This window comes from Etheostoma cragini, chromosome 17 (genome assembly GCF_013103735.1).
Source record: "Etheostoma cragini isolate CJK2018 chromosome 17, CSU_Ecrag_1.0, whole genome shotgun sequence".
Lineage (NCBI taxonomy): Eukaryota > Metazoa > Chordata > Actinopteri > Perciformes > Percidae > Etheostoma > Etheostoma cragini.
The window spans coordinates 24,021,627-24,033,535 of record NC_048423.1 but is presented as its reverse complement, the minus strand read 5'-3'; the positions used below and the strand labels follow the sequence as shown (position 1 = coordinate 24,033,535).

Genomic DNA, 11,909 nt, shown 5'->3' with positions numbered 1-11,909 from the left:
TGTTCAGGGGACAGGCAGCTAGCAGATAGTGAGGAGATGTTTTTTACAGCGTGTTCAGGGGACAGGCAGCTAGCAGATTGTGAGGATATGTTTTTTACAGTGTGTTCAGGGGACAGGCAGCTGGCAGATGGTGAAGAGATATTTGCTGTTGTATGTGACAAGCGTTCTGGCCTAAAACACACATGACATCGCTTAGAGCACTTTTGAGTTAAGTGGTAAAAACAGCTCTGCAGCCAAGTGTCTTTTGTGGTATTTCTTGGAATTTAAAGGAAGGGAAAAGTAGTTAGCATTCATAAAACAGTTTGTAGGAATTAGTATTTGACAAGAAAATGTGGCTTGGTTGTTTAGTCCCAAGTATTACCCTGCTTTCTCTCAGAACCTGCACAAGATATATCTCCAGGAGCAGTTCATTTTCACAGATGGGTGCTTTGAGTTAAATGGGAATGTCGGCATTCCAACATGCTTACGGTGAAAATGCTAACATGCTGATGTTAAGCAGGTACAATCCAATGTATACCATCTTTGTTTAGCGTGTTAGCATCTATTTTGTACCTTCTATGGTCAGCATGGTAACATAGTTAACACAAAGTATGCTATACAGCTGAGGCTGAAAATCTCTATGACATGTATGTCATAGACCAATTTATTGGATAAGTAATAGTATGGCGCTAGAGGAAATGATTAGAAATTACCAAGGTCATTACAGCTCATCCCGAGGAGAAAGCACATTTCTGTACCAAATGTAATGAAAATCCATTCAAAAGTCGTCACATTTCACCAAAAAAATGTCAGCCGCATGGTGGCGCTGGAGACAAAGGTCAGGGGATCCACTATTAGTAGCAGTCAGTATGATTTATCCTCTGTGGCTCTTTAATATCTGTACAAAATGTAATAATAAGTCATCCAGTAGTTGTCATTCCTCGACTTACACAGCGCTACCAAGGCTAAAAAATATCAAATTAAAACAGTTGCCTGTAGTAGTTACTCTAGCAGTACTCGCACAGCGCCTGCTAGAATTTTATTGGAAAATGATGAACAAAAACAACTATTTTTGAATTACGGTATGAAGATTTTTTTTAGGCACATTTATATCAGATGTGGCACCTTATCGGTGGAAATCTGTCCGTCACATTCACACACAGTTCAACCAAAACCATCTAAAACAAAGATAGGGCACCAATAGTACAATAGTTTAACCTTCCGCATATAACAACAGCATACAAATGAACTGTTTCAAGTGTCAACATGTAGTAAAAAAAAAAAAAAAAAAAAGACTGACTATGTGAAAACACCAGTTATGTATATTTTTTTCTTAAATCAGAAAATTGCATTTACAATTTACACCCAAAATATATTACATGTTACATACAGAGACCGCTGTTTATGGTGCATCTCACCCAGACAACAAACCAGCTCAAACAGGCTCTTCATATCAGTGCCGTGTGTCTATTGATGTCACCACAGTACAGAGCAGAGCTAAGATGTGACAAATGACATTCAACGTGCTTTAGCATCACTGACGCACAACACCTTTAACTGAAAGCCTGTTACACGTTCATAGAAATAACTTAAACCATATATATAGATGTGTGTTAATGTACTGGTTGGCCATTAATTGTAGCTTCATGTAGTTGCCTTTAGTTTCTGACAGATCCCACATGACAACATATCTTCACTCAGCTCAGACAATGAAAGATTGCAGCTTAAATACACACAGTCATGTTTCCTGTTAGCTTACAATTGTCCTGTTAGTTAAAAGTCCTCTTTCCCACAACTGGACATCTTTCATCGGAGTCTCTGCATTCGCCATAACCCAAAGATTTTCGGGATATATTCAAAGCTGCATGTCCGGGGGTTGCATCTTCTTCGTTCCAAACTTCAGGCTCTTAAATTGCGGCGAAAGACTCAGACACATCATATTCATGTGGCACTGCATGTCATTTTTTGTTGTTGAGACTGACATTTCTCAGAAACAGAGCTGCTCTGGAGGCAGACAGATTTTTTTTAGTTGGGTTAATCTATGCTGTATCATCATTTCTATCTCCTTCCCCAAAGTTTCTCCTCAACAGATAACCCAATCAAACTTCAGTAGGCGAAGCTGACCACAGTTTTGTTGCATTACACGTAATTGAGTAAACTGAAGCCCATTTTAAAGGTAATCTAGTTACCGAACAGACTGTCGAAGTAGAATTAATAAGAAGCTCTCTGAAGCCTGGAGTTTAGGGTGGATGTCTCGCTGTTAGCTTGGCAATTAAGTGGCGCCAGACAATTCAGGACAATTGCCCACAACTCATTCACCATTTCCTCCATAACTTATCCATAATGAGGAGTAAACTGGATTCCATGCACGCATGACTCCTCATCATTGTGCCCAATGCTGACGGGTGTAGTCTCTCATTAAGAAGATCTGCAGCTTTAAGGCACTTAGCTTAAACATCTGGCTGTGTACTGAAGATTGCAGTATCTAGCCTATCCTATCATGAATTAGCATTACCACCTCTGTCTCAGTGTTACAATCCCCCCCCCCCCCCCCCCCCATATAGTTTACCAGGTAGGTTCTTTAGGTTCTGCACTTACTGTTTAACTCAGACAATTATATAAGTTCTACTTCCAGAGTAGCTCTGACTTGAAGAAATGCATTACTAAAACTACAGGTGGCAAGATGTCAGCTATGTGGACAGGTGCTTTGAGACACATGATCCCCTCTCAGACCTCCAGGAGACTCTGTGGCCGCTCAGGTGCTTGTGGGGGGTTGGGCTGGAGGCGACAAATGGGCTTGTTGCACATGGGGCAGACACTGCGAATCTCTAACCATTTTAGCAGACACCTGAGGAAAGCAGAGAGATGAGAGACATGTTACCTAATTTGTCATTTCAAGGGAAGACAAAGTAGGAAAAATTCTACAGATGGGTGCAGGTGGAAACTTTAAGAATCACAAGAAAAAGAAGTTGAAATAGCTTAATTAGCAGTTGTTAAACAGGACTGAGCAGACAGGCAAACAGGATATGTACACAGTGCAGGAGGTACTGGTGATACAGGTAGAGAAGTGTCAATCAAAATGGATAATATCACGCCTATGCTGCAGGGCAAAAACAGGCCTCTGTGGCTTCAAGCATGCTCAAACATGTAAGGACATATGTTGTCAGGAATTTGCTCTTCTTTTTTCCGCAGGACACCCTGAAAAGCATGCTCAGTATCTTTTTTCCTGAATTCCACCACTTCTCTGACTGCTTCATCCGTTCACCTGAAGGCAGAAATCCATCAAAAGTGCAATTATTGTTGACACTCCTTCGAACCGGTTAGTCAGGATATGTTGACCCAACGGCTGCTCCAAAAGTGCTATTCCACATGGTTTCAATGGAAGATTGTTTGCATCTTCAGTAACGCGTCAGGCATGAGTCAATACAATTAGCTGCGTGATCACCAGCTTGTGAAACAGCTAAACAAATGACACAAGTCTGGAGTTTTTTTTTTTAATTGACTGTTGCTTAGAAATACATTTTGCATGTTCACAAATACAGACTCCAATCTCAACAAAGTTTGAAAATGACCAAGCAGGGTTGTAGAACTTACTTCTTGTGAAAGGCATGGGAACACGGGCACACTCCGAGCTCGTCCCTGCTGCGAAACTCCTCTAAACACACGGCACATGTTTGCTGAAAAAGGGAAACGACAGGTTGGGAAATCAGCTAATAACACCTGCACTATTTACAGTTAATACAGAATGTCTCTACACAAGCAATATCATAACTTACTTAGCATTTACAAATATGATGCATCCATTCAGCAGCTACACTCTGGGATTCTTTGCTGTGTGTGTGTGTGTGTGTGTGTGTGTGTGTGTGTGTGTGTGTGTGTGTGTGTGTGTGTGTGTGTGTGTGTATATATATATATATATATATATATATATATATATGGGCTGTTGTACTCATGTCCGGTCTTGGACTCGAGTCCGGACTCAAGACCGTTTTTCGATGGTCTCGGACTTGTCTCGGACCTCGCTAGTATTTGGGCTCAGACTTGTCTCGTCTCGGCCAATGGTCTTGGCAAATATGGCTTTTGGTCTCTACCGAGTCCAGTTTTTTTTATTATGTTGTTAATAATATTGGAGGGAAAGTGAAACCCAAAATTGATGTCTTGATGCTGTTGTGCATAAGACCTTATTTTCTGTCCTGGACTCGGTCTTGACTCGGACTCGAAACTCTTTGGACTCGGTCTTGACTTGGACTCGACTAGTCCTGGTCTTGGACTTGTTTTGGACTCGACTAAAGTTGTCTTGACTACAGCCCTGATGTATACATATATATAATTTCAGTATGTACAAGAAATAAACGTTACCCTTTTTTATGTGTGTGTGTGTGTGTGTGTGTGTGTGTGTGTGTGTGTGTGTGTGTGTATATATATATATATATATATATATAAAAAATATGGGGATGTACAAAACTATATTCTGTTATTCTGAAATTCTGTTTTTGCATTTAGTACAAGATATAAAGTAAACCCTTTTTAACATCCAGGGATTGATAGAAAATGTATATTCTAACCCTAACTACTATGTCAGACTAGCCTACTGCCAATTATAATGTAGTTTAGCAAAGATAATACAAAACGAGTGAGCAGCTCTTATTTCTGTTGTGTGAATTTGTCTTTCAACACCACTAATTTTTCTCACTTTTCCAAAACCTAGTATTTTGGAGTATGAAATTGGGACATATAGTAGCTTTTTACAAATGCCAAGTGTTTGCAACAGTGTACCAGGGAGTAGCTGGCTGCTGTGTCCAGCCAAGCACACAGAACTAAAAATAGCCTAAACCAAGTGTTGTAAAAGGAAAATCTGAGAAACGAATATGTAATGTTGGGTTACGTGGTTGTCCTCTGAACTTCAGTTACAGCAGCAACTCAGACGCTGATTACATGTGCATTTGTTTTTTTATGCTATAATTGGACTACTTTGCCAACAGGAATAATTGAAACATACTTGTTTTTCCAGCAAATTACACATTAATTGTAGCTCATTACAGCAGTAAACGTGTTGCTGAAAATCGGAGCCATCACTTCAGTTTTCTACATTTTAAATACTTGAGTCCCAGTAGGTTTCCCACATTGATTTCAACCCATTAGCCAGTTAGCATTGAGCTCCCATTCACTCTGTATTCAACTTACACCAAGAAGGCTCAGTTTCTTCCCCGCTCCTTTCAAAACAACCTGTTAAAAGAGCAGATTTGTGACAAAATGCAGACAAAATTAAAAAAAAGCAACTAAATATATCATGAATGACAATCTAACACTAGTCAAACTGGTTATTAATTAACACATTACCTCATTGTAGCCGAACTGTTCTCTTGCACCTTGTCTCCTGAGCCTGTGAAGCACAGAAATCCAATTTATAATACTGTCATTTAGAATAAAAACCTTCTATAATGTGCCTGGTGCTCTGTATCTGTCTTCTTCAGGACATGTCTTGTCATGCTGTGGGAATCAGCTGGGATTCTGAGTCAAGCAGCGCTGGAATTCACGTAATGCAAAATTCAAGTAACAGCCTGCATCTACGCTCACATCTACGCTCACCACGAACAGATGTGGAACACTTTCAAGAACGGGCCCTTGTAAAAGACTTCTGACTAGTATTCTGTTTTTATTAATCATGATGTTGTCCTCAGGTCAAATTGACCCATTTTCCTATATCAATGTTCTTTTTAATTCCCCAAAATAACATTATTGATTCCACACAATGCTCTCTGGCAAGTACAAATCTCTTGTCTTATTCAATTTTGTAGCATTTGAAAAACAAATTGAAGTGGTTTTGAAATAGTATTGAGTAAAAGTTGACATATTCCAGTCTGTGATTATCCATCAACATCCATTCCTTTAATTTTAGTCTCAATAATTCCTAATTTCTGCTTTTCTAACTCAAATTTTAGATATCATTTCCTATAACCCTTGTGTTGTCTTCCCTTTTTTCCCCTTATCTCAACATTTTTGTTGCTTTTTACAAAGTTTTATTAGGAAATTTTATAAATATATATATATATATTTATTTTTTATAAATTTTGGCCCCTTTTCCAACATTTTTCACCCATATTTCGACTTCCTTTATTTCGGATATTAAAAAAAACTTTGAAAACTGGTCAAATTTAACCTAAAGGCAACACAAGGGTTAAATGAGGTTTATTGACCATACAATTTTCAAAATACCTGTACAAATACAGTTAATAAGTTAGTGTTACGAAGTGTTACGAAACATTGAAAAAAAGCGTGAAAGGTGTCAAAAAAAGGGACAAAAACGTAAGAAAAAGTTCAAAACATCGGATAGAAATCATCAACAAAAGTGTTGTGTGCAATGTTGACGGGAAGACAACACGAGGGTTGAGCTGATCCTTAATTGTTGAAAGCGTAAATGCATTACAGTTATTATGGGCTCGGTGAACAAGTAAAACTAAACTCAAATATTTGGTGGCTTCTGACTTTGCTGACTCTAAAAACACGTCCCCCAACTTCAAATAACCCCATAGTCCGTTCTAGGTTATTCAGATATCTTTCTACCAGCCAAACAAATCAAAAAAGCATAACTTCCTTAGCAAAGGTAATCATTAAACAGGTTTTTTGCCTTTAGCAGCTTTCACCTGAACTTCTGTCAAAAAACAGACAAAGCACCATGTAATACAATGACAGACCTCTCCATTAACAGATTACCAGAATTAACGATCTGTAGTCCATTCGAATATTAAAACTCAGTCTCCACTGAGTATAGATCTTTTGCCCTCCCCCTCAACAGGTAAGAAAATGTATGCAAGGAGCGTTGTTGAACGAAAAATACAGAATATCACTGACTAAAATTGTTCAGACAGGATGAGAGAAAATTAAAAACATAAAAAAGAATGTCAGGTTAATGATCTGTGAGAGCTTCGAAATGACAAATTTCCTTAGAGGCAGATTTGACGGACCGTGGATTGATGTCTCCAGTCAGAAGTGCATGAAATTACTGAGTTATATGTCTGATTTTTATAGTCCAGCACACACAGCAGTCTGACTGTGTGAATCGTGTACAAGAGCTCTAACCCAGCCATTGTGTCTGTGGTGTTGTACCTGAACAGGTAGCAACAGAAGAAGAGCGTGAGCATGAGGATGAAGAGGCCGATGCCCAGGATGATGATGTAGATGTTGAGCGGCAGGTGGAAGAGCTCTTCAGATGTCATCTTGCCGTTCTGCAATCCGACGTCACACACAGACCCTGACAGGACGGGGCACATGACAAAAAGATGACACAGAATGGAAACAGGAGCAAAAGATTTCATTACAACTGAAGTTTTACCACGGTATCGCAGCGTTCACATGTGCTTTTTAAAATGTCAAAAAGCTATACTTCCCCCTAGATTGTCAGGATGAAAAGGACATTCTGAACTATCCATTGAATATGTATTTAAAGCATTACAAATAACCATGCATGCTTGTGTAGAGGCAACCTTCCTACACACTTTTTAAAAACGTTAACATTAAATATTCATCAAACTGCATCTTATCAACTTATAACGACGCTTGTCTTTGCACAAAGAACAAGGCACTCGTGCACAAAGCCTCATGTTGGCAATTACGCATTCACTTTTTCAAATGCATTTTGACAAAATCTGAAAATGTCTTTTTAAATATGAATAGCCGTCATAAACAAAGCTACACTCAGTTCACATGTGAGGAATGTAGCCTACGCTGTGTGGCATTTAGAAAATCAGCAGAAATGACAAAGACACATTGTATGAATTGTATGAATTTCCATACAGGGCATAAAGAGAGTTTCACACGGGGAATATGACGATAACGAATCCATTTGAACGCTTTACGAGATTTAGCCATGTTGTCTATCACTTTGAATGATGTTGGCATATATTTAGTAGTGTGGGTGAGCTTCCATGTTTCATTTATTCATGAATGATCAGATTTTTGGACTCTTTATCAATGTTTAGGTGCAGCCCTGAGAGATAAGATTTTTGTGCTAGGGAATGACATAATTAATGGTCCCCAGATGGATAAATTACAGTAAACTCTTAGCGGAGCATAAGTCGTCTACAATGGCCCTTTCTGTAATCTTTGTGCCCACTTGTTGGGATATTAGCCCACTTAGCTCTCTCTATCAGAGCTTTGCCATTGTGTTTCCATCGTCCACACAGGTCTTCATGCCAAACGTATCCCAGAATACATCACCCGGTCTGTGTCCACCGTCCCTGGCGAGGATGCGGTGTACGTATCTGTGTAACTCATGAGGTCTGGCGCACATGCACCACACTCCATCTGTAAAGCCTCGTATTTCAAATTGCAATGCAATGCTGCATTGTTGTTTGAGATTTAAGTGCATCTGGAGACGAGGCAGTGTGTAATAACATCTATGGAGGTGACTAATTTGTAATTTTGGGTTTAAATAAGAAGCGAGTGAGAAAGTAGGGGAAGGGAGAGAACTGAGTTTTTTTTTAAATAACACTTTTTTTCTTTAAACTGCAATTGGCTTTGGATTTTTGTTCCTACTGATGTTTACCATCCTCAACCTCTCCAGGCCAGCAAAGCACTTTCACATGAACGTTTACAACCATTCTTACGTCACACAGGAATGTATGTCTTCCACTTCCTAGTCCGCATCTTGGCCTAAGACTAGTTGCTAGCAGGGGTTTGGGCACGGGGGTGTTTGCACCCTGAGGAGCTTGAACATGTGAGTTTTCATTTCACACGATAGAGCCTTAAACCATAGTAGTTAACTCTTAAGCTTAAGTGCACAACTTCTACTGCGATGGTCTAATTCCGTACATGGACAGGGGTCAGGGCAGGTGCAATCTTCGGTTTTACTGTTTGGAAGGTGGAGGGGATTCGACAAGAGGTTAGGGTGAAATAGGAAGCACAATGTTAGTAAATCATTGATAGTGAAGCGCCAAAAGCTAGGTTGCTTTGCATATGCATAAGACTGTGCCTGAACACTGTTAACCAGGAAGAATAGCTTTGGTTTTATATGTATTGGCTGAAAAATGATAGAACTTGACTGTTTAAAAACTTCCTTCAGAGGTCTCAGTTGTTTTATGGAATACGTTTGAGATCATGTCAGTGGTAAAAGACATAGGCCTGATCAGGGTTCATGGTTCTCATTGGTTGTGTCATAACTTGGTGTTTACAATTAGGATTGGCTTATAGCAGCTATTTATGAATCCAGTGGTATGGGAAGTCCTTCAGAAACGTTGCCAGTTAGTTGATAGTTACACCTGGCCGTTACTGGGTGTTAGCATCAACTATCCCAGCAAAACAAATAGTAGTTACCTGGATGTAACTCTAGCTCTTTGAGTATGTGCATAGACCTCTAACGGGCCTCACTATTGGTTTAACCCATGGATAAGAACTGGACACAGCGTTCGAGGCAGAGCCCCGTTCATTCCTGACAGATTTGCTGAACGGCATCATGGAGCCAAAAATCCTCCAGATGATCGGCACCACCTCCGCATTGTGCGGCCCATAGAGCAGACGCACTAGAGACCTCTACCGGGCCAGCTACTTTCACTTTATCACTTCACTAATTTGAATGGGGGTCTTTTCGACTCGAAATTCCAAATGTTTTTGGACCAAATAGATCAAATTCAGAAGTTGGCTCCACAAGGGCAAGAGCAACAAAAGGCTGTTGCAAAAATGCCAGCAGTGAACACCAACCAATGTATTTTACCTTGCTAAGCGAACCAGTGGGGGAAGCAGCTTGCCAGCTATTGCTGAGCTAAATTACTAAATGCTACCGTAGCAAGTCATGGTGTAGCTAGAGCTGGCCAGCTAGTCATGTAGCCTGAGCGACACTAGCTTAGCATTAAGCAGAAGTGTCTGGTATGTTGTCAAAGACACAGGAACTTCCTCACAGACAAGCTTGGCATCTTCCTTGTGGTACTAGTACCACAGCTAGTTAGCCGATGTCTCCTTTCCCAGCAGAAAGGGATCGAACAGGCTGACATAGTCCCGAGAAACATCAGGACTAGCTTAGCGGGACTTCTCAGGAACACTAGAGGGAGATGAAAGGTTTTACAGAGTGCTGTGTTTGCACTCAAGGTGTCTGAGTGAAAAAGAGCCCAGCAAAAGGTGTGCCGGTGTTTTATAGTCGATTCGATTCAATTTTACTTATATAGCGCCAGATCACAACAACAGTTATCTCGTTGCGCTTTTCATTTACATACTGTATATATCCACTCAATTTGGCAAAACTACAGCAAAGAGTATGCACATACCCAATAGAACTAGTTTGTGTGGTGTAGTCTCTGCGATTTAAATATCAACTTATTAAACTATTGCGTTATTGCTCTGCTCAGTTGGAACTTATTGAAAAACTGCGCAACCTGCTCCAGGACACTTACCGTTACACCATGGGACTGGATGCATCAAATGTGCGAATGTAAGGTTGGTAAACCTAAAAGACCTTTGGGGTCATGATCTCTCCAACATCACAAAGTCTGGTTTCCACAAGCTTTGACCTGCACATCCACTACTTTTTTAGTTCAGGCTAGTTTAACCCTGATAGTTGAGAGAACGTGCAGTGGCTTAAATCCTTGTGGTCTGGAGTAAGCAGAACTGATTAGGGACTCCCATTTTCTCCAGAAGACATAACCAAAATAACCGGCTGCAGTGAGGATTTGCCACTGAAAGACAAAAACAGCAGTCTTCGATATGAACCTGGGAGCTTTGTGGATAAAAAATGTCACTGACAGTATGAGGGAATATCCTCCAAATCCCATCCAGCACTGTTGTGTACCTCTGGCCAAGCGTAATCCCTGCTTTTCCGTTCAGCCTCCCCTTCAAAACATTGTCCCGAGGCTCTCCCTCTTTTCCTCCTCTTCCTTTCTCTCCTCCCTTCCTTTCCTCTCTCCTCTCTTTTTAGATCTCCACGTCGCTTTGTTCTTCTTCTCTGGCTGTGAAAACCCGATGGAGACACAAAGGGAAGGACATGGATGGGCTTCCCAGCAGCAGGGCCAGCCAACGAGGCGACAGAGAGGCAGGCAGCCTCAGTGCTCCTGTGGAAAGCAGCGTCTCATGTCTTCCCCGGGCTTCTGCTCCAAACAAAGACCACAGAGAGGTAACCCAGCACAGGAAGACAACGCAGCTAATGTTCATGCATATCCAGGCTCTCCTCCTGTCTTTTCCTCTCACATTCACTCTCCTCCTCTCTCGTCTCCACTTCTCTCCTACAGCCTCTCGGTTTGTAAACAGATCCCTGCTCATGTGATTCGCCGTCTGCATCACAGCTCTGCTTTCACTGCCCCCTCCTTCCTTCTTCCTCCCTCCCTCTCTCCCTCTCTTCCTCCTCCCCACCCACCCGCCCGCCTGCCTGCCTGCCCTCCCTTTACCCCTCGCCCCTCCGGGTTTTTCCTTCCACCCCCATCCCCTCCTTGTTTTGCAGCTGCATGCTATTATTGAAGCAGATGTAGAGCAGATGGCAGACAGGCAGATGTGGATACAGGCATAATGAGAGGCTGGGATGTATATTCTGACACAGTTTGATTAAATACATGCTATTTGTGGAGTTAGTTGATTCCAACTCTAGTTTATACAACTCTTGCCTTGTTTATAAAGACCATAACCTGAACCGATTCAAATGGGAAACTGATCCATTTTCACCAAGGCGGCACCATGAACTGGACGAAGTGAGCAGCTGCCCCAGACCCTCAGGGGATACATAGAGGAAATTGTAAATATCTTTGTTAATAATGTAACCACCACTGAAGCACATTATAAACAGAAAGGATAGGGGCCTAAAGGTGACAGGTGCACTGCAACGGAACTTGAGGCCCCAAAGTGTTTTCTTTTTCTTTAAAATAGCTGTGTCAGACGGCATGAATTTGCCCTTGAGGGATAATAAACTTCACTTTGACCTTCTACAGGGGCCCGGAGATAAAATCTAGTTGAAG

General features: G+C 41.1%; 1 protein-coding gene across 3 annotated transcripts; it reads right to left on the bottom strand.

Annotated features, from left to right (window-relative positions):
• Positions 1-1,489: 1,489 nt before the first annotated feature.
• On the bottom strand, positions 1,490-11,253 carry si:dkey-51a16.9 (RING finger protein 122). 3 transcript variants are annotated; one of them, XM_034897430.1, is made up of 7 exons: positions 10,523-11,253; positions 10,362-10,477; positions 7,087-7,231; positions 5,320-5,362; positions 5,164-5,205; positions 3,574-3,656; positions 1,490-2,827 (listed from the first exon to the last, which is right to left on the bottom strand). In XM_034897430.1, the coding sequence occupies exons 2-7, from the start codon at positions 10,384-10,386 to the stop codon at positions 2,707-2,709; spliced, it is 459 nt and encodes a 152-aa protein (XP_034753321.1). In that variant the 5' UTR covers positions 10,387-10,477; positions 10,523-11,253; the 3' UTR covers positions 1,490-2,706. The 3 variants fall into 3 exon arrangements, with proteins under 3 accessions (XP_034753321.1, XP_034753320.1, XP_034753322.1); XM_034897429.1 differs by having other exon boundaries at positions 10,362-11,253; XM_034897431.1 differs by lacking the exon at positions 10,362-10,477 and having other exon boundaries at positions 10,757-11,252.
• Between the last annotated feature and the right edge of the window lie 656 nt (positions 11,254-11,909).